Genomic DNA, 22808 nt, shown 5'->3' on the forward strand with positions numbered 1-22808 from the left:
AAAAGGTGGGGAGGGGGCGGGCAGCCAGGGGACAGAGCCCCCCACCCCCGGTCCCCACGGCCCCCCCTGGGCAGGGCTGGGGTGGGCGAGGCGGGCTTGGGCAGGCTCACTGACACACGTGCCACCTGCACGCGGCGCTGGCAGGGGGCGCCCGGAGGAAGCCCAGCCCCAGGCGCTATGTACACGGGCGGCGGCGCGCGGAGCCTCAGTACACCGAGCTGTTCCGGATGCCGCAGCACAGCACCATGCTCAGAATCATCTCGAAGATCTGGGGGCGGGCGGAGGTGTGGGTGAGCGCAGGGCCTGGGGAGCCCCTCCCGCCCCGCCGCAGCAGGCCCGGCGCTCACCATGATCACGGCCACCACGATGGCCGCGATGCCGATGAGGTACAGCTTCCCCGAGAAGAGTTCGTCGATCTTCTGGTGGCAGTCCTCCTGCGGGCGGCGGGCAGGCGCCTCAGCTCCGGCCCGCACACGGCCCCCCCGCACAGCCCCCAGGCCCGCACACAGCCCCTCCCCGTGCACAGCCCCCAGCCCCGCACACAGCCCCCCCGTGCACAGTCCCCAGCCCCGTGCACAGCCCCCAGCCCCGCACACAGCCCCCCGTGCACAGCCCCCAGCCCCGCACACAGCCCCCCCGTGCACAGCTCCCAGCCCCGCACACAGCCCCCCTGTGCACAGCCCCCAACCCCGCGCACAGCCCCCAACCCCGCACACAGCCCCCCGTGCACAGCCCCCAACCCCGCACACAGCCCCCCGTGCACAGTCCCCAGCCCCGTGCACAGCCCCCCAGCCCCGCACACAGCCCCCCGTGCACAGCCCCCAGCCCCGCACACAGCCCCCAGCCCCGCACACAGCCCCAGCCCCGCACACAGCACCCCCGTGCACAGTCCCCAGCCCCGTGCACAGCCCCCAGCCCCGCACACAGCCCCCCGTGCACAGCCCCCAGCCCCGCACACAGCCCCCCGTGCACAGCCTCAGCCCCGCACACAGCCCCCCGTGCACAGTCCCCAGCCCCGCACACAGCCCCCCGTGCACAGCACACAGCCCCCTGTGCACAGCCCCCAACCCCGCACACAGCCCACCCGTGCACAGCCCCCAACCCCGCACACAGCCCCCCGTGCACAGCACACAGCCCCACACACAGCCCCCCACACCTTGAACAAGTTGCTAATGATGTTGCTGCCTGAGGGGCACAGGTTGTTCTTCAACACGGACGTGGTGAGCGCCGTCAGAGCATTGGAGCCGCAGCAGTTGAGCTGTGGGGACCACAGGGGCTGCGTTCAATTCTGGTTATGCCCGGTGCCCAGGCCGCTTGCCGCCCCCTGCCGCCCCCGTCCCGCCCAGGCTGCTCGCTGCTCCCTGCCGCCCCTGCCCTGCTCAGGCCTCACCGTCTCGTGGAAGGTCTTCACCACGGCCTTGGCATTGTTTGCTTCGTCGTCCATGACGGCCTGCTGCAGGGCCTGGTCGTAGAACTGCTTCACATCCTTGGCGATCTGGGGAGGGGGCCGCCCCAAGCCATCAACACCCCGGGAGCAAAGGGTCACTCCTCCCACAGCCCCGCCCCCTGCAGCAGGGGACCCAGGCCAACCTGGTCCTTGTTGACGAAGCCCCAGATGCCGGCGGCCACCTCACAGGCAAACAGGATGACGAGGCAGGTGAAGAACTGGGGGCCGAGAGGGGACGGGGGGTCAGGCTGGGAGGCTGGGGCCACCTCCGCATGCCAAGCAGGGCGTGTGTTGGGGGTCAGCCCCCCCACTCAGATGCAGCTTCCCTGGGGCCTGGGGGGGTTGTGCCTCAGCCTCCCCCTTTCCCATGCTCTGATTGCTCCGCCTCAGGAGACACAGGCAAGATTAGCTTAGAACAGAGCAGGGGCACCGTGAACCCGTCACTGTGCCCGGCCCCCACATCCTCAGCTAACTGGACACGATCTGCCACCCCCTGACCTGCCCTTACCGTTCCCAGCAGGCACTGTGACTCCTGGATGGCCCCATAGCAGCCCAGAAACCCGACAAACATCATCACGGCGCCCACGGCGATCAGGATGTAGATGCCTGTGGGGCAGAGGGGCGGCAGGGGGACGGTGAGGCAGAGGTGTCCCCACCCCAGCCGTGCCACCCTGTGGCTGCAGCCAGCACCAGGACATCAGGCAGAGGACATCCCAACCCTGGGGGCGGTGGGCAAGACAGAGGCGCTGCAAGCCAGCAGGTGCCGGTCTGGCCAGGAGCCCTTGGAAAAGGACCAGCACTGGGCGGGGCCCCTCACCACGGCACCACAGCCAGGCAGCCCCGTGGGACCCACACCAGGCTCAGAGCTAGCCCTGAGGCTGCAGCCTCCCCCAGGACATAGGATACGCCCGCCAGGGACCTGGCATCCTTGAGCTGGGGCCCAGGGAGGTGGTCCCTGTCGGACAGAGCTGCAGAGAGCCCACAGCCCCTCTGGGCTCAGACCTTGCACATGTGGGTTTGGCTCGACCCCTGCCACCCAGTATCAGAGGGCATCCAGCCCCGATGGGCCTGAGCCTGTATGGAGGCTCCAGGTACTGCCCAGGGGCTCCCAGGGGCCCCCCACCAGAGGCAGGCGGCACAGCCCCTGGGGGCTCCAGGAAGCTGTAACCCAAGGGAGGCTGGTGGGAGTGGCCAGGACTGGGACTCCGACTCCCACAAGGCCTGGGGACGCCTGGCTACCCAGGTCATGTCCCCCAGCTCCAGAAAGCACACTTGGCTTAGTCTCCTGCACCTCTGGCCGCACTGGACACCAGGGTCACAGCTGGGTCCCAGAGAGCCAGGGCCAGGGTGGCAGGGAGCCCCTGCAGACAGAGGTGCAGGCGGCCCTGAATCCTGGCCTGGGGCCAGGGCCGGCCTCCACAGGCACCACCCAACTCTGGCAGACTGCCAGGAAGGGGACCCCGCACCATCCCACCCTACCCTTCACAATGGAACGGCCCAGGAGACCAAAGCTTTCAGCCACCCCCCGGGCTGGCATGGCAGCGCCCGCCCCGACTGGGAGCCCTGTGCGTCTGGCAGCCCCATGCTCCTCCTCTAAAGGGTAACACTTGCCCAGGCCCCACCCCCCAGCCCGCGCTGGGCCCCCACTCGCGCCTTATTAGGACAGCAAGGTGCAGCCAGCCCTCAGCTCCAGTGGCCTCGGGCCCCTCTCATGCATTTAGCCCCACCCTCCTGGGCAGGCAGCCTTGCCCGGGACACCCACAGTCCTGCTGGCGAGGGCTTGGCACAGCCAACCTCTGCCCAGCCGGCTGCAGAGGCTCGGCCGAGAGGTGACCGCTCCTGCCTGCACCCTGCCTCTCAGCTCAGGCGACTGCCTGTTCCAGGAATCCTCCCACTCACCCACATAGAAGGTGTTGGGTGCTGGCCGGTCCCCCAGCTCCAGGTAGAGAAGGTTGGTGGTCTGCGGGTCGTGGCGAAGCCACAGGGCCACGCCAAGGATCACGCCACCAGCCAGCTGGAAACAGAGGACAGCGTCAGGGCAGCCCCGGGAAAAGCAGCCTAGCTCTCAAGGGCAGCCCCTCTTCCGCACAGCACAGCCTTGGCTCACTGGGTGCCAGCAGCCCGTCTGTAGACAAAGGGGGAGGCCCACCCTAAGTGCTGGTCCCCTGGGGTGGGGACCTCAGGCTGTGGCTGTAGGAATAGGGGGCCACAAGGGAGGGAGGAGGAGCTGGCACCTCAGTCGTCAAAGTGGGCACTTGGGGGGCAGGACAGAGGCACCGCTCAGCGCCCTGTGGTTGGTCCCCAGGCCAGCTGTGCTTCTGAGTCCTCCACAGTGCTCACACACCCCACTTTCCAGGCTCCTCCTGGGGGTGGGGGACGCACCAGCTGGTCCCTGCCGGCCCTGGGGTGTCCTGCTACTCACCCTCAGTGCTGGGAGGGGAAGGCTGGCTGTGTGACCACACCCTGTCTTGGTCTTACCATCCTCCCAGCAGGCCGCTGGCAAGCCAGAGCTTGAAAACCGAGACCCCCATTTGGTTGGGGCCCTGGCTCTGGGGGCCCCTGCAGGGAGCGGGCTGGGCCCCAAGGTGGGGGTGTTCCAGTGTTGAGAGGCTCAGGCTCACGTGGACCCCCCCACCACAAGCTCACAGATACATATCCCATTCATGTCGCACACAGGTCCCCCACACCACCAAAGGGACTGCTGAGGGCCCGCCCGGGCTGTTGCTTCTGCGCGTGTGCCCTCCTGAGGGTTTGAACTTGGGCCCTGGTTTGGAACACTATCTCCCACCACGTCCCCACCAGAGCCGGTGCAGGACCAGCCAGAGCCAACAGTGGCCTGTGGGCCAACCTGCCAAGGACCTGGGCTTCAGACTGAAGCCGACAGCGGGGGACACGGGGGAGGCCATGGACTCGGCTGCTGTCCAGTGGGAGGTGACCAAGCCAGGAGGGCTGTTAGTGAACCTGTGGCCTCCTTGGGCAGTGGCAATCATGAGGAACAGGGCCACTCAAAGGGAGGAGCCTTGGGCCCCAAACACAGCTGCCCACCCCGTGGGGCCTCCTGGCAGCTCCCCCAGCCTTCTGCACCCTGGCATCCCCACCCAGCTCCCGGATGCACAGCCAGGGCCCGTGCATCCAAGCACCCTCCCAAACCAAGGGGGTCTGACCCTACCAAGGCAATGCAGGTGGGACTGGGTGTGGTGCGGGGCAGGCCTGCTCTAATGGAGACCCAGGACTGAATGTAGGCTCGGACCCCATGTAGAAGCCCTGGGCACCCAGCCTGCCACGGGGAGGGGAGGGTGGTCTATGGGGGACGAGGCCGACCAAGTGGTGGCACCCAGAACAACAGATGCGTCAGCCTGGGCAGAGGACGCCTCACCCCGGGGCGTGAGATGCTCCAGAAACCTTGTGCGTGGCCTGAACCTATGGACACTCGGACAGTCACACAACAGTGTGACACAGACACAAATCAGAGGCCAGGAGGGCCCAGCTGGGAGGGCGCTGACTGCCCTGGAGCGTCCAGCACACGGTGGCCCCTGCCAGCTGTGTGCCGGCACTGTGCCACAGCGGGCCAGCCGCAGTCCGCTCGCTGGCATCGCACATGGCAGTCGGTCTCGGTGCGGTTACTTTACGCTAAAGCCCTAAAGCACGGGAGGGCGCCCGCACGCTCGGGCCACTGCACTTACGTGAGAGACCCGGAAGAAGCTCCTGGCCCCGGATCAGACCGGCTCCGGCCGCTGCGGCCATTTGGGGAATGACTTCCAAACAAAAACGAGTAAATCTTTAAAAAGATAAACTCCCCACCCTGAGATTCCCAGGCCTGGCGGCGAACACCCGGGAACATTCCAGTGCGGTGGGCAGCAGCCAGACATGGGGAAAGAGGGCGGACGGCAGCCCAGCTCACGGGTGGTGGGTTCCCATGCCCTCACCCATTCATTTCCCACACAACAGCCCCCCAACAGTGGCATGGCCTGCCAAGAGGCTCGTGCCCCAGGACACCGCCCAGCATGGGGGTGGCGGGTAGCGTGCTGCGTGTCTGCAGGCCTCTGGCTCTGTAAGACTCGGCTTCCTCCCTCCTCCCCTCCAATGGCTGCTCTCCCATCCAGCCTGGCTGCCGGCTCCCAGGAAGCAGAGGCTGTGGGCACCAAGCCTCCCCCCCACCAGCCCACACATCCCCCTCCCAGGTGGCTAGACCTTCCTGTGCAGTTCACTGGGGCAAGGGGGCAGCGCAGGCCTCTAGCAGGCTGGGAAGTAGCCCTGGCCTCCCTTGGCCAGCCTGGGCCCCAGATTCCAGGCCAGCTCCAGCCTTCCCAGGAGGGAAGGGGCGAGCTCTTCCAACCCTCAGCCAGGAAGCGGACGTATGGCCCAGCGCCCCCGGCCTCAGGAAGCTGCCTATCTCCAGCATCTAAAGATAGGACACCAGGGCGGGGAGGCAGACCCCAGACCCGGCCGGCCCTGGGAAGCCCTGACCCTTGCAGCTCAGGCCTCCTTCTCCAGGGTGCCTACAACCCTGCCTGCCCTTAGAGCCTGAAGAAGGGAGGGGCAGTGGGACTGACCAGAGGGCCCCCACAAGGGGCTCTAGGGCAGGAGGGGTGCCACTTGGCTGTGAAAGCCCCAGGGACAGAGGCCTGAGGTGTCCCTAAGCTGTGGCAACATGGGGTTGAGGACCGGGCTCTTGTCCCAGCCCTGCCCCCACTACCCCAGCAGTCACTTGGCACCTCATGGGCAGCTGCAGGCTGAGGCGCCAGCAGCCTGGCACGAGGCAGCTGCTATGCTGGGCAGAAGGGCCTGGGCATGCAGCTGAGGCCATGCCAGGCTGGCAATGGGGAGCACTGAGCTGGAGGGAGCCGAGGATGGGAGTGGGGGGGTGCGGAACCCGAGTAGCCCAAATCCACTGCCCGGGAATGTTCTGGCCCTATTCCAGAGCTCAGCCCAGGCACGGTGGGTGTCCTGGAGGCTTCGTTCTAGCTGCGCGCTGCCCATCAATGAGGCATTATGGGCTACAAGCATCCCAGCCCCATGGCCATTCCCTAACCCATATCCTGGACGTCTCAGATGACTCAGCACCTGCCCTGCAGCCTTCCAGGTGGACCCTGAGGTACCACATGTGTGGGTGGGGGTGCTGAGAAAGCACTCCGGGTCACGCCACATCCCACCGGAGGCAGGTGAGGGCCTGGGAGCACACACTTGGGCAAGCCCAGCTCTCCGTGCCAAACAGCGGGTCCCTGGGCTGAAAGCTCACCACCCCCTCACACACACACTGGTCTGGAGTCAGGGGCAGGGCCGGAGCAAGGGCCAGCCACCAGGCCGCCCCCAGTCCTGTCCCCACCCCAAGGTTCTCTGTAAACCAGCAGCTGGCCGGCCCCTCCCACGGGCCTGGACTCTACGCCAGATCGATTGCATGGCAGTTTCGGGAGCTGGACAGGAGCTGGGACAGTGGTGGCTGGGGCAGGCCAGAAGGCCCTCAGGAAGCAGCCCCCCTCACCCCTCAGGCACAGCCACCCATCCCTTGTCTCCCCAGAATGCGTGCCACAGGAGGGACTCCAGGGGGAGTCCACCGCCCATGCGGGCGAGTCCCTGTGTCCAGGAACAGGTCCTTGGGACCAGGGCTGGACACTCCTGCGCCGACTGGCAGCTGAATTAGAGGCCGGTAAGCAGGCTTGCCACTGGGCTCCTCGGCCCCCTGGCCCCCGGAGGCTGCCCAGGGCGCCGGGGCTCTCGTCACACCCACTGTGAGGACGTGAAAGAGAGGCCAGTTCTGCAACCTCCCCACCCTGGGGGCTCTGGACCCACCTCAGGGGTACCTGTGAGGGTCCCACCCCCAGTCTGTCTGGCCAGCAAGTCCAGGGTTTCACCCATGATGAGGCGATGGCAGGAGTAACTGCATGCCTGGGGTTTTTAAATATTCCTTATTAATTTTTATTTTTATTTGAAAGAGAGAGAGAGAGGGAAAAAAATCTTCCACCTGCTGGTTCACTTCTCCAAATAGTTGCAACAGCTAGAGCTAAGCCAATTTGAAGCCAGGAGCTTCATTGTCCCAATGGGTGCCGGGGCCCAAGGCCCTGGGCCATCCTTGACTGCTTTCCCAGGCACATTAGCAAGAAGTTGGATGGGAAGTGGGGCCACAGACAGAAACAGCCCAGGCTGAAAACGTGCCCCACGCGGGGCAGGCATCTGGCACAGCAGCTGCGATGTGGCCCAGGACGCCCGCATGCGGTACCAGAGTGCCTGGGATACAGTCCCGGTGACAGGTGCTGGCTCGGGCCACTGGAGTGTCCGGATCCCAGCATCAGGCTGGTCCAGGCCTGGCCACTGCGGGTATCTGAAGAATGAACCAGAGGACGGGAGACCTATCTTTCTCTGACATTCAAATAAAGAAAATCTTAAAAACCCAGGCATGCCAGGCCAACCTGGCCTTCCTCTGGGGCCCCGTGGCCACAGCGGGCACTTCCTACACAGCCAGGCTAGGCCCTCTGCCGGGCCAATATTCCTGCTGGCTGCCACACACGGCCTCCCTTTCCGGAGCCGTACCAGTGCCAGGCCCCTTGCTCGTGCTCAGGCGCTCGGGCCAATCTGCCAACAACTAGGACACATGAGGCCCCCTAAGGCCCTCCGCTCCCCAGCTTAGCAGGGCAGGGGGATGCTGTGGGAGTGGGCTCTGTGGGCTCTGCAATGCGGGGCGGTGGGGTGGCCCCCAGGGAGACCAGCCCTGGGAACCCCGTGCCTCCACTCCCGCTGCCAGGGAAACGTGCCCGCCCAGGTCCCCGGGGAGCACCCAGTTGCAGCAGTGGGCGGGACCTTACCCTGGCACGGATGCCCACAAGCCCAGGGCACAAACATCTCCTGGAGGAGGCCCCTGCCCCCACCTGCCCTCCACACCCCACCACCCCCGCCGCCCAGCGGCTTCCGGCTCTGCTGGCCCCGGCTGGCTGGTCACCTCCTCCGTGTCTGGGGCCCAAGAGGACAGCTACCAATCCACGCAGACGCCACTTCCCCAGCCAAGGCCTGGGGGGCCGGGCCATCCGCTGGCCAGCAGTGACCCACGCAGGAGCTCCGGCGGCCGAGAGGGGGCGTCCTCACCCCCTAGCTCCCTGCCCCAGATCCGGACTAAGATCCTGAGCCTTCCAGATGGGAAACAGATGTGCCCAGCCCCACCCTCCCAGCTCACAAGTTTACACTCCCAGCTCAACTTGAGAGGCACCCAGTCCTGGCCCTGCAGGGAAGGGGTGCCGTCCCCGCCCACCCACACTCCCCCTGGCTGGCTGCTCTCCACCCCACCCCCAATCCCACCCCTGACAGGAAACGAAAACAAAAGGCCAAAATCCTCCAGAAGCCCAGACCGGGTTCGGAGAAAGTTCTCGCTGCCCCAGCCTAGGACTGGGGACTCGTGCACCCTGAGATAACCAAGGTGCCCGCCCCCCTTTCCAAGGCCAGACCCTCCCACCCAACCTCAACCCGGTGCTAACTCATGTACCCCTGTGCTGAGCCTGGGCTCCCCACGCCCCCCTCAGGAAGCCGGGGCACAGCCGCAACTCCCAGGATGGTGCCCAGTGGCGCCAGCAGCCTAGCGGGCGAGCTGCTCCGCAGGCTGTGTGCCCCCTCCCCTCGCTGCCCCTCCAGGGGCGGTGGCCCCGATGAGCTCATGGGGGCGGGGCTAGAGCCCCTCCGTCCCCGCCAAGTGGGGTGGTCCCAGGAACTGCGTCTCAGGGGGTCGGTGTGAGCCCCAGCCGGGGGGCTGCGGGCTCAGGGCTCCGGCCCTCACACTCTCACCCTCTTACGGGCACTTAACGGAAACAACCCCCACATCTACCCAGGCGCCCCGCCAGGCCGCCGTGTTGGGCCCGGATGCGCAGCGTCGGGGCCCAGCCGTCGGGGGGCTCAGGCGGTGCCGGGTCACCCCACCCCCGACCCTGCGCCCGGAGCCCACAGGTGGCCCACACAACTTGGCGGCCGCCGGCGGGGCCTAACGCGCGCGGCCTCTCGGCCTGCCCCGGGTGGGGCGCGCCCCGCCTCCGGCCCGCCCGGTCCCGCCCCGGGCCCGGCCGCTCACCCAGAAGACGAAATTGAAGACGAACAGCAGGTACTTGATGCACTTGGTGCAGCCCTCCACCCCCATGGCGGCGCGGGCGGCCTGCGGGCCGGGGCCTGAGCGGAGAGCGGGCCGGAGTGCGGGGCCGGGAGAGCCTGGGTTGGGAGGGCGGCCTGGCAGGCGCTGGCGGCCGGTGGGCCCAGGGATCGGAGCGCGGCGAGCCTGGACGCGCGGGGCGCGGGGCACGGGAGGCCTAGCCGGTAGCGCGGAAGGGTCGCCGCCGCCGCTGCTGCGCGCTCTCGGTGGCCGTGCGCGCGCCCCTCCGCGCCTCTTATAGGGCCGCGAGGTCCCGCCCCTCCAGAGGCCCCGCCCCGGGCCTGGCCCCGCCGCCCGGCGAACAGGCGGGCGTGGGGGGTGCTGCGGCCACCGAGGTCCGGCGACTGGGACCTTTCCCCCTTCCCGCCCCCCTCAGCCTGAGGCTGCAGGGTCACCCCTGGGTGTGCGCCTGTGGGCAGGGCCTCCCCCAGCTTTCTTGGTAATCCCGGAGGACTCCCCGGTGTAGGTGTCTGCTGTGTCACCCCCAGCTATTTTGCATGCGCAGGGGGCTGTCCCCAGGACCTAGAACTGAACTCGGGGCTGGCGGTTCCTGGTCCCGCGAGCAGGTGCTGGCTGCTGGCTGCCGGGGCCCAGAGCACGTGGAGAGGGTGGGAGCCACGTGGGACTCGGGCCAACTTCCTGAAAGTGGCCGAGCTGCCCTGGCTGCTGGAGGTTGATGAGGAAATGGGGTCACCAAGAGTGTTTTGTCCCTGGTTACCCAGAGATGAGCCCATGCTGTCACCTTTGGTGGCCAGGCCTGAGGCTCCCTGTGCAAGGCAGGTGCCGTCCCTCTCCGGGGACTTTCTGCATGTGTCCGGGGAGCGTGCATGCTGCGGTGTGCTGCCCTGGGTGGCCGATGGCCAGGTCTGCTTTAGTTCCCCTAGAGGTGACCTCAGGGACACTGCAAGGAGTGACAGGGCTGGGAAAGCCGGTGTCGCTGTTAGCTGCCTGCTGTCCCTGGCCGTGGAGGGCTTCCTGCCCAGAGCATGGCTGTGTGCGCCATGTCCTTGGTCCACCAGTTGCCCCTGTCCCCTCTTTTCCCAGGCACCCGCTGTGTGCCCGGCGCTGTTCCAAGCGCTGACTGGGGGGACGCCAGGCAGCCAGACCCCTCCCCTGGAGCACCTGCAGCCCTAGTGGGCACGGCAGATGTCGCCTGGCTCATGGTCCCATCCCAGGATGCTGGAGAAGCTGGGGGCAGGGAGCTCTCTGCCTGACATGGCAGAAGGAGCTGGCAGGGATGAGGCTGACGGCAGACGGAACTGGGCAGGGGGAGAGAGCCTGAAGCCAGGCCAGGTGGCTGCAGGCACAGGGGGCGGGTGCTGCCGTGGTGGGTAGTAGGCCCCCAGCCCCACAGGCTGGCAGGGAGGAGGGGCTGTGCGTGATGGGGGAGGGCAGCCTCACTGGCTTGAGCCAAGACAGGTCTCTGGGCACGTGTCGCAGGGCCTGTCCCAGCCCCCAGGTGGGCTATGTTCCTTAGGAGAGGGAAGGGGCTTGCGGGGCCGTGCCTGGGCCAGGAGTTCCATTCTGGCAGCACCTTCTGGGAAGAGGGGCTTGTTATGGGTGTAGCCAGTGATAGCCAGCACACACTGACAGTGGGCAGAAGGAATGTGGCTGTGTCCCCTGCCCTCTGTCCTGGAGGTAGGGTCTAACAGCAATGGAATGTTAATTCCATCCTCAGCCACGCCCCCTGCCCACCTGTGACTCAGCTATTAACTGAGAGGGGATGGTATTGCATTGTTGTGTAGCCACGCCCCTCACATGCCCCTTTAAAAGGCCCGTGAAGCGGGGGGCTCGCTCTCTTTCTGGTCAGGTGCTTCTGCTTCTCTGGCACCTCGACTCTGGCTGACCAGAACAGGTAATCCCCTGAGCATGGTCCCTGTGTGCTGCTTAGATGGGACAGTGGATATAGTAGTGTTGTTTCTGGTTTGTGTGCTATCAGGAGTTCCAGGAGAGGTGAGGCCTGGCAGTGATGGAATGTGGGCGGAGAAGCCAGGGAAAGGTGTCTGCAGCTTTGGAAGTGTGTCCAGGTTATCTGTTTCACGTCTCTTAGGACAACTTACATTGTTGGGGAAGCGGACATAGGTCTTCAGCTTAACGGATGGACTTAAGGATAATGACCATTTGTTCCTCTTGGGGTTATGTTTGGTTGGATTGCCGTATGGACTTGTGATTTGCTATTTCTGGTGTGTTCTATTATGAACAAGCTTGGTTAATAAAGACTCCTTAATAAACCTTAAACATGGCTGGTGTGATCTCGCACCCCGAAACAGGGCTGAAGGTGCAGTGCCAGGCATGGGGGGCCCAGATGTCCCATCTCAGCCTCATCCCTTCCCTGGAGCTTCAGGGACAGAGTAGGCGGAGCTTCTGTAATTTAAAGATTTATTTATTTTTATTGGAAAGGCAGATACACAGAGAGGAGAGAAGGGAGGAAGATCTTCTGTCTGATGATTCACTCCCCAAGTGGCTGCAACAGCCGGAGCTGAGCCAATCTGAAGCCAGGAGCCAGGAGCTCTTCCGGGTCTCCCACTCAGGTGCAGAGTCCCAAGGCTTTGGGCCATCCTCGACTGCTTTCCCAGGCCACAAGCAGGGAGCTGGATGGGAAGTGGAGCTGCCGGGATTAGAATCGGCGCCCATATGGGATCTTGGCATGTTCAAGGTGAAGACTTTAGCAGCTATGCTATTGTGCCGTACCCAGCTTCCGCAATTTCCCTACACACAGGGTGCTGCTGTGTGCCGGGTTTTGAAATCCCCAGAAAATCATCAAGTCTGAAGCCGGTGCTAAGGCATAAAGGTGGTTTATTCAGGTTAACCTAGGTCTCCCAGCCACACCCCCGGCAGGGCTGGGCGGGGCAGGGGCAGCCGAGGTTGCTGCAGGATCCGCAGGGAGGACAAAAGAGGAGAGAGAGCCCGCGCTCCCCGCCTAGTGTTCTTACACATTTTAGGCTATTAATTAGACATGATTTAGCAGGCTTCTATTGGTGGGTTTGAAGCAAGAAACTTCCAGAAAGTAGAGATCAATGAGCTATGGGCAGTGGATCTTATCAAACACCAGGGACCTCCTTCCTGAGGAGTGGTCGCCTGGGTGTCCTGCCGGGTGTCACGCAGACTGTCAGGCCTGCAGTTCACACAGCCCCCAGCCAAGCCATTAAGGCAGCTGTTACAAAAGGCAGGAAATATCTAGGTTCTCCACTGCTGCAAGGCATTGTGGGGCCAATCGAAGATGTTGATCCAGTGCAGCGGTTAAACCTCTGCCTGTGTTGCCAGCATCCCATGTGGGCACTGGTTCAAGTCCCAGCTGCTCCACTTCCCATTCAGCTTTCTACTGACGCACCTGGGAAGGCAGTGGAGGGTGGGCCACGCGCTGGGGACCCTACAGCGACCTGCAGGAAGCTCCAGGCTCCTGGCTTTGGACAGGCCCAGTTCTGGCCTTTGCAGCCATTTGGGGAGTGGACCAGAAGATTTGGAAGCTCTCTCCCTAACTCTGCTTTTCAAAACAGAGCAGCAGGCAGGTGAGGAGGCCCCAGAGCCGGAGCAGGTGCAGCCTGGTGCAGACACCGCTCACTGCTTCCTCTTGAGCGGAGTTAGACGGGGTGGTAGGCAGTAGGGCTGTACTGGGGCCCACAGTCATCGTTTTTTTCTCAAATATAAAAGGGTATTTTCCCCACCGCGTCTTGGTTCAGCAGAGCACTTCTCTCCCCAGACAAGTGCTTATTTAACATCAGGAACACCTTCCCCAAGAGACAAGGGCGACATTAACATACCAATTCCCCACCTGAAGTGCCAGCCCCATTCTGTCTGCAAGGGGGAGGGTCTCTTTATCATTAGAAACGGACCAAGGAAGTTGGCTGGCAACACCTTTCTGGCCTTTTGTCCCAAGGCCAGGTTCCATGGAAACCAGAAATTCTTGTTTATGGAGAAGCATCTTTGAGGGGAACCTTTAAAAGATGCCCTCCCCACCAGTAATACGGGTTTTTCCCCACTTCTCCTCCTTCCACTACGGCAGGGGGTGAGGGTCCTTTCCATCTCAGACCCCCTCCTGTCACTAGGACGGGAACCTCCTTTCTCAGCTTTTCTAATGTTGCTTTAAAACGAAACTGTCCGCATGAAAATTCTCTCCTGCGAGACAAGAATTGAGGTTGCTGCCATATTCGGAGTCAAAAACTCTACAACACTGAGCTGTGCGTGCCCCGGGGAGCTACAGACACAGCACTGACCCTGGCACATGCAGGAGCGGCCCCACCCCTAATCCCCCCTCCGAGAGTGCTGAGTTTGGGGGTGTGGCCAAGCTGAAGGTGCCATCCCCTTGGGAGACGCCACAGCTGACATCGGGCTCTGAGTGGCCGGAGCAGATGGCGGCCCCTGAGCACCCTACTGGAGGTCCCGCGGGGCAGCCAGGAGGCGAGGCAGAAGGCTGGGGTGTTGCAATCATCGCCTGGGGATGCTGTCTGGGCTGAGCCCGTTAGGAGGGTGTCAGGAGGACAGAACCCAAGCCAGGCAGCACCCGGCGCCCAGCCCTTGGAATGTTTCCCCAGGCCACTCGGTGAGAACTGCACACCCCTAGCCCGCCCCATACCTGTACCCCAGCTGCCTCTTGCTGGCGGGAGGCAGGGGCTGTTCAGGTAGCCAGGAAACGGTTTTCAAGTGGCTGAGGGAGCTGAGAGCGGGTAGCAGGCTTGCCTCCAGTCTCACCCTGTAGGTGAGTCTAGCCCTCCACGTGGGGTGGCATTGTGGACTGGGCACTCTGGGAAGCATGTGATGGATTCAACAGAAAGTGCCCACCCTGCCCAACACCGAGTGACCGCCCGGAAAGGGGAGAAGTAAGGCTTGTCACCCACTTGTATGAGCAGGAAAGTCGGAACAGACGGGATTCTGGGTCTTTCCCGGGCTGCCCGCCTGGCCTAGTGGACTCTGCTTCACAATGGAGGCACTAGGAGGAGGGGCCGCCCAAGAAGGAAACGAAGGTGCAAGGGGAAGACAACCGGGCTGCCCTAGCCACACATCACAGCCATGGGGCCTTGATCTTGGGGCACCCTGGCCTCGGAGCCATGGGGAGTCACTTCCCAATAGCTAGGAGCCCATAGGACCCCAGTCCTAAACCTGTCCCTGTTTAGTACCCACGTGACATTGTGTGTCGATAGCCTGAAAAGCCCAGGGGAAGTGTTGGAGTGGGAACAACTGAGGTCATGCGTGATGGGAAGAATGAATTCTGGGACTTCCACTGACAGGCGAGGGAGCTGAGATGGAGTGATTTAGAGGGGAGGAACTGGAGGGCAGGCCTGGGTCAGGCCAAGGAATCTACCCATGTGGAAGAGCTGAGTAACACTGTCCACAGCCTGCTGGTATGCACAAAGGCTGGGACTGGGGTGTAAGCCTGGATGGACTGGGCTGTAGTACCCACCTGCGAGTGTTGGAGCAGTGGACAGGCCACATCGGGCAGGGCCTCAACAACCACTGCAATCCAGAGAACAGATCTGGGGGCAGATTCTGTACGGGACTTGTGGGTTTGCCTCTCTGGAAACTGCTGCACCTGCCGGTTTGTGCGGAAACTGGGGGTGGTGACTGCAGAACTTGCCGGACAGGAACCCACCACATACTCGCCTCCAGGGCTGGGAGCGGGCTGCACTGGATGAGGCTGCGGCACTTGCTTGCTGACGCTTCTGACACATGCAACCGCTGGGGTTGAGAGACCTTGCCAAGCAGGACCACCGCACCCATAGGCGTGTGAGATCCAGGGCTGGGAGCAGGCCTGGTAGAGGAACTTGGGGAACAACCCTGCTAGATGACAGCCCCCGTTGGGGGGCACAAGAGCTGGAGCTAGGGCCAGGTCAGGCCAAGCAGGACTGCTGTGTGTGAGCCAGAGCTGGGGACAGGCCAGCCTGGGCTAAGCTTCAGCACCCATTGGCACTCAAGAGCCAGAATGGGTGTGGGACAGGTAAGGGAACTTCTCTGCTAAGCCCAGCTCCTGCTGGTGAGTGCAAGAGCTGGACCTGAGGCAGACCAGACCAGGCTGGGCTGCAGCACCCACTGACACACAGGTAAGTTGGATCTATGGACTGGCTGGGCTGGGCCACTCCACAGCACACACTGGTATGAGAGAGAGCCAGGACAGGGTATAGGCCAGGCTGGGTTGGACTACCACACCAACCCCCAGTTCACATGGGGGCTGGGCCAGCTTGGACAAGGTGGTGGCACCTGTCAGCATATGTAACAGCCAGGTCTGGGGGCGGGGATGCAGGCTGGGCTGAAGCAGAGGCAGAGCTGGGGACAAGCTTGGTAAGGGTTACTGGAGGTCACTCTGGCTAGGCCATGGTACCTGCTGGTGTGCACGGGGACCGGGTCTGTGGCAGGCTGGCTGGGCTGGACAGCAGCACCCATCAGTTTGCTGATATGGCGCTGGGGAGAAACTGACTAGGCATGTGCACCCACCAGTATGGACATTGGCTGGTTCAGATGACAGGTTGAACGTGCCCCTGCACTTGTTGGCGCACACACAAATCCGAGGTTTCTTGGGGGGAATCCCTGGATGGATCGGTGGGCTCAAACACCGGCCATAGGGAAAACACAGGATAGGTGTTCTCATCTTTGAATACATATACCAGGACCAGGCCTCCTCAGCTGCTGATGCTGTGCAGTGGACAGCATGTCCAAAGGCACACAGTGGACATGATGATCAGCTCACTTAGACTTTCAGAGGATGGAGAGCAGAACAGGTTGGGCAATCCTGGCCAAGTAACACCCTCAGAATACTCTAAGCATCATCAATTGGCCGCATCTGTAGTTTGATGGCAAGGAGTGGCCCTGTCCCATTCCCCGACCCTGCAGATACCGGAGCAGGGAAGAAAACTGAAACACCCCAGCTACCTTCCTCTGTGCCTGATCCTCTCCACCCTAATCAGAGGCCCACACGGGCGTTCATCCCTCTCAACTATATAAACAATATTAAAAATAAAATTAAAAATCCATGTTACTGCTATATATTGGCAAGGAACACTGCAAACAAAATAGACAGGGAACCTGTTTATAATGGTAGCAGGTGCACACACACACCGAATAGCTTAGTACACATTGAGCAAAAACAGGGTCAGGCTTGTCCACTCGGAACCACAGGGCATCACTGAAAGGTGGCAGTGACTGTCCCACCTTCATGGCCAGGAGCCTTCTCGTTGACAGTGTTCCCTTGAGGATCTACAACTTGAAATGCCGTCGAAATCCCAGTAGGCATTTTAAGAGGGCTCAGAATGGGCACCCACCTTCATGCACGCACGCCCAATCTTGAAAGAGAGCAGAACTGCAGCTAGTGACGGGACAGAGTGGGCAAAATTGCCACCTGCAATGCCAACAGCCCTTATGGGCTCCAGTTCTAGTCCTGGCTGTTCCACTTCCGATCCAGCTCTCTGCTAATGTCCTGCAAAAGCAGCGGAGGGATGGACCAAGTGCTTAGGCCCCTGCACCCGCGTGGGAGACCCAGGCAGAGATGCCAGCTTAGGACAGCCCAGTCCAGCCACTGTGACCGTTTGAGGAGTGAACTAGCGGATGAAAGATTTCTTTCTCCCTCTTCTCCTGTGACTCTGCCTTTCAAATACAAAAAAGTCTTGAATTTAATGAAAAGGGGCGGAGGTGGTGAGCCCAAGTCTCCTGCTTGCAGCCCACTGTTAAGGACTAGTCATTAGAACAGGTGGTTCTGAGAATTAAGATGGCAGAATAGGGTAAGGACACGTTTAAACAGATGGAGAGATATTTGCCAGTGTGAAGCAGAGAGGGCACATTCCAGGAAGTAGGAGAGGACAGAATGACCTCAGAGGGGCACCTGGAGACTGACAGACAGGAAAGCAGCGGCCACAACGGTGTGGTGTTACAGCAACTGGTACCCCAGTGGCATTCAGTGAGTGGTGATCCGAATCGCACCAGCAGGCAGAACTACACCAGCAACAATGAAACTAATACCGACTATGGCATCGTTCAGGTCAAAATAGGTCCGTGCGGTCCTCAGACCTAATGGCCAACAGGTTCCAACAAGATCAGCACCAACAACAACTTAGCTATATAGGACACCTGGTGTCTCCCTCATCCTGGGACCTACTCCAACCGGAAGTGGGAGAAAGGTTGTACAGAGAATGGTGCAGCCTCAGCACGGTATCACAGGAGGTGGGGAGTGGTGAGGCAGGAGCTGGGGCTACTGAGACCATGGTGGAAATCTAACATAAGAACCCAGACCTGGAACTCGCTGGAGGGAGTGGCACAAGTGACTGCAAACAAAGAGCTGAGTACCAACGGCACTAAGTAAAATCGAACTGTAGACGTGTGGGTGACAGAGCTTAGAAACCTGCCCCAAGCAGAAGACTCTGCTAACCAGAAGTACCATGCCCCAGAGCAAAAGAAGAGACAGTGGCACAATGACCATTACTGAAGACTGCCCTGCAAAGGAGCAAAAGCCTTTGCCAACCTCAGACTTCACTGAGGGAGACATCGAGCAAATGGAGGGTACAGAATTCAAAACGAGAATTCAAAATGAGAAGAGATTTCCTGTCACCAGGGGGAAGCAAAGAGAAAGCGGGAAGCAGGGCTGGATCCGGCTGAAACAAGAGTGTTCGAGAACTGAAAGAGATTATGAAAAGGGCAAAGAGAAGAGTTATGGGGGTCCCAGAAGGTGCAGAAAGAGAAGCTGGAGTCAAGGTGTATTCAATGTCATCCTAAGGGAAAATTCCCCTACCTAGAGAAACACATGGGAAACAACATTCAGGAGGGGCACAGAACTCCCAAACAGGCTGGACCAAAAGAGATCTTCACCACGACACATGATCATCAAGCTCTCTTCAATCGAGCCTAAGCAAAAGATCCTTCAGTGTGCATGTGAAAACAGTCAGCTGACATATGAAGAAATGTCAAGGAAACTCACAGGGGACCCCTGACAGGAAACTCTACAGGCCAGAAGAGAAAGGAGAGCCATATTCCAGATTCTAAAAACAAAAAATTGTCAACCCAGGATAATGTACCCAGCAAAACTTTCCTTTGTCTTTAAAAATGAAATAAAATTCTTCCATTGTCAAGAAAAGTGAAAAGAATATGCCTCTTCCAACCCTGTTCTACAAATGATACTTCAAGATGTTCTCTTGGCAGAGAAAAGGGATTGTGCCCACCAAAACCAAAGGCAAATGCCAAGAACATCCCAGGAAAATGAAAACAGAAGACTAAATTAAACAGCAACCTATTGCTAAAATGACAGGGCCCAGTTCCCACCCATTCATAGTAACCCTGAATGTCAATGGCTTAAAGTCATCAATGGAACATGATAGATTAGTAGGGTGGATGAAAAACAAAGCCCATCTATTTGTTGCCTACGGGAGACTCATTTCACCAACAAAGACCAGAGGAAATGGTATCTCAGGGATTTTGATGTTTTTGTTAGTTTCACCTCTTCATAACACTTTCTTTTCATTAAATTCGTCAGTGACTCATAGATCATACAGTAGCATCACTTTCTTCAAGAAGATGCTTGATTTTCTTTTTCACTTCTTCAGGGACACATTAGTCATTCAGTAGCATGTTATTTAACTTCATGATGTTGTTAATTTCTTTTTCTTTCTGTTGTACATTTTGTTTTGTGGCTTTTTATTGAAGGGGATGTACAGTAACTGTGTGATGGAGACTATCCTATCCAGATGTGAGGATACAATGCAGTAGGCATCTCGACCTCCAGACCCAGATGGACTCCCAATGAAACAGTTTACTATACCTTAACAACAGGTTGCTGGCCTGTGCCGCTGTCCATGCCTGCAATGATGGACGTATGACTGTGCATGACGAGCTATATTACAGTAATGTAGGGGAACTCAGTGACAGGGAAGGAGTTGGGGAGGGGGGAGGGGAATTCCCAGCCCCTATGGAACTGTATCATAAAATGATAATAATAAAAAGAAGAGGAACAGGTGATGAACCCTCACCTTTCCAACAAGGAGAGTTCCAGTGGCCACCCACCTGCCATGGGGTGGACCACCCGGAGCCCTGCCTCACTCTACAGAAAAATCAGCTCGAGGGGCTCTGAGACCACCATAGGAGAGCAAAACCCTGACATTTGTGCAGAGTGGAAGGGTCTGCCTTGGTAAGCGTGGGCGAAACAACAGCTGCTTCACAGCCGGAAGGCCAAGCAATGCAGGAAGAGATGGCTAAATCAGACTTGGTCAGGCTTGAAAATGCTTTTCTGACCAGGGACACCATCCAGGCAGGGCGGGACGAGCTACACAGCGTGGAAGCAGTTCTCGTGTGGGACGCACAGGTCAGGGGTCGGTGTGTGGGACTCACGGGGGCCTCTTGGGGAAAGGGGCATCACGGCCTAACAGCCCATCTGCAGAAAGGCACCCCAGCACAGGTAGGTGGCCCCTAATGAGGCCACTGCGCGAGGCCCTCCACGCCCGGGGCTCCAGGAGGATGCCGGCGGGTGCTCGCGCCTTTCTGTGGTGAGCAGAACTGTCGCTGGAGGGACTGCAGAGCTTTGGAAACCCCTTGGCAGGTGGACTGTGCCCTTAGCCTTGCTGACCGTACAGGACCAACACTGTGGTGCTGGTGGTGAGGGAAACTACACCCCATGTGGGTGCCAGCTCGAGTCCCGGCTGCTCCACTTTCCACCCAGCCCCCTGCTTGTGGCCTGGGAAAGCAGAGGAGGACAGCCTGAGCCCTTGGCCCCCTGCACCCACATGGGGCATCCGGAAGAAGAACCTGGCTCCTGGCTTCAGCCTAGCCAGCCCCAGCCGTTGGGACTCTTGGAAATAGATCTTTCTCTCTCTCTGTATCACTCTGTCTTTCAAATAATAACTAAATAAATCTTTTTTTAAAAAATGCTTACCATGGAGATCCCTGTAGGTTGCTGCCCCTTCAGTCCTTGGCTGTCAGGACTGAGAGCTGGCGGGAGCCCGTTCTGAGGCAGTGAACTGGGCAGGTGGGAGTCCAGCGCCCCGCCAGGAACTCAGGCTCCTGGCCTCCCTAGCCCTGCCCCGTGCGCCAAGCTGAACTGGAGTGGCTCAGGTCCCACCTACCCCCTGCATGTTGGCAGCTGTGGGCCCCAGGATGGCTCGTGACGACAGGAGCTACTTTCCCCGGGAGCCGTGTGCATCAGCTGATGAGGCCGCGTTTCGAAGGACACATCAGTTCCTGTGCGGAAAAGACGTCCTTTTGGGGACTGGCGGTGGTGGGCATCCTGGGTGAGCTGCTGTCGGTGGCAGGATCTGACACGCTGACCAAGAAGCGGGTGGTGGCTCAGGCGAGCAGCTGGACGCGTCCACATGGTGAGCACACAGCATGGAGAGACAAGATGGCGTGAAACCCACAGAGCTGCAGGCCCGAGTCCCCACTAGGGACGCTCCGGAACCGGCCGGCTGAAGACAGGGCTTCAAGTCAATCCTGCACCTACAGCACTGCCATCCCATGCGGGTGCTCATTCCAGTCCTGCTGCTCCCTGCCTGCGGCCTGGGGAAGCAGCGGAGGACGTCCCAAGTGTTTGGACCCTGTACCCATGTCCTGTCCAGCAGGACAGTCAACGGGGTCGCAGCCACCTAGGAGAGAATGAAGGGACAAGAGACACAAAGAATGGACAGCAAGACAGTAGGTCTGATCAAGCTGTCAGTTTATTGATTTCAACTGAGGGTTTTTATATTCTTCAGTAACTAAGGCTCAGGGAAAGAGAAGCTGGGATGCAAGCCATGGTCTCAAGACCGATTGTTCTTGAGCAGCCACCATATCAACAATAGTAACCAACATATCGACAATAGCGTAGGTAATCAGTAACAAGATGTTGGTAAGTACAGCATCAATCACATTCTGAAACAGTTGCTAGGAACAATTGAAGCGAAGCGTGTGATTAGTTTCATAACTTCTTTCCCAAGCATCTAGCCAACCGGGGGTTTTCCACTGTCCCATAGGTCTATATTCAAAATGGCTTCAGTGTGGCTATAGTGCACGGCTCCTGACATACCCACGTGGAAAACTAGAAGAAGCTCCTGGCTCCTGGCTTCGGATTGGTTCAGCTCTAGCCGTTGTGGTCAGTTGAAGATCTCTCTCTCTCTCTCCTTCTCTTTCTGTAAATTATATCTTTCCACTAAAAAATAAAACAAATCTTCATTTAAATAAAGCGGAGTGAGAGGGACAGGGAGTAGGCCGTGGTGGTTGGCATGGGGTGGCAGTGGGGCTTGGGGACAGCACTGAGATGTTCTTTGCCGTGTGGGTTAGAGCAGATGCTTCCTGGGCTCTCTGCTGGTCCTGAATTCAGGGGTGTGGAGTGGCAGGGATGGGAGGGTGCAGCTTGAGTCCTGGCCCAGCCCCGGAGTTGGGGTGCACTGGCTTCTGGGACTTCCTGGGTGAGGGAGAGATTAGAACTCTACTGTCATACAAGAGCACCTCCAACTGACATCAATGAAGGAAAAATTATTTTTGTGAAAAGAAAAAAGTGGTATCTGTGCCTACAAGGGTCTTGGAGAATGTGTCTTGCATGGCTTGCACATGTCAGCTTGCATGGGCCACCGGGGCCCTCCCATGCTGCCACCTTGGAATCGGGCTGGGGAAATGCACTCCCTGGATTGAGGGCTGCCCCCGGGCTCCCCCTTAGAGGCCTTCCTGTCCAGACGGAGCAGATGGTAGAGGCTTGGCAGACTTGGGGTGGGAGGCAGGGCCCAGAGCTGGAGGGGACGCCAAGAGGAGAGAGAGGGTTTGTGAAGTTGAACTGAGGACAGGAGAGGTTTGGGGTCCCTGCGCAGGCTTGGGGGCGAAATGTGATCAGGAGCTGGACTGGGGCTGCTGCAGGGTGTGGGGGGACCAGGGTGTGGGGGGACCAGGGCGTGGGGGACCAGCCAAGCACTCTGCGGGGTGCCGCGGGGCTGGCCCTTTGCCGGAAAAGGAATGGCTGGAAGAGCTGTGTGGACCCAGTCGCCCCGTGGGAACCTGGCCCTTCTGGGCCATCCCCGCAGGCCTCCTCTGGCCGAGCGCTTTGGGTCACACACCAGGAGCCTCCTGGGTCAGCTGAGGGCTGTGGGACCCCTGGCAGGCAGCCGAGGCCGGAAATCCGGGCCAGGCCAGAGGGAGGAGGCGGCCCACTGTCCCCTGCAGAGGCGGTGTGAGCGTCCGCTGGGCTCACGCCGGGTCACCTTCACTCTGGCTCGACCCTGAGTCCGCGGTCACAGTTAGGGGTGGGGAGGCGCCGTCCCAGGATCCTGTTCCCGGAGGAAGGGTAGGAGGGACTGCAGGGTCAATGGG

The 22808-nt window shown here is 60.4% G+C and overlaps 2 protein-coding genes across 2 annotated transcripts in view; both read right to left on the reverse strand.

Annotated features, from left to right (window-relative positions):
* The window catches only part of MRPL23 (mitochondrial ribosomal protein L23), a 262071-nt gene that overhangs the window by 70404 nt on the left and 168859 nt on the right, over positions 1-22808 (reverse strand). The window lies entirely within an intron of this gene.
* On the reverse strand, positions 168-9781 carry CD81 (CD81 molecule). Its single transcript, XM_058662674.1, has 8 exons — positions 9495-9781; positions 3347-3461; positions 1956-2053; positions 1591-1665; positions 1391-1495; positions 1157-1258; positions 348-434; positions 168-268 (listed from the first exon to the last, which is right to left on the reverse strand). Exons 1-8 carry the CDS (start codon positions 9558-9560, stop codon positions 206-208), a joined length of 711 nt encoding a protein of 236 aa, XP_058518657.1. The 5' UTR covers positions 9561-9781; the 3' UTR covers positions 168-205.

This window comes from Ochotona princeps, chromosome 4 (assembly GCF_030435755.1).
Source record: "Ochotona princeps isolate mOchPri1 chromosome 4, mOchPri1.hap1, whole genome shotgun sequence".
Taxonomy (NCBI): Eukaryota; Metazoa; Chordata; class Mammalia; order Lagomorpha; family Ochotonidae; genus Ochotona; species Ochotona princeps.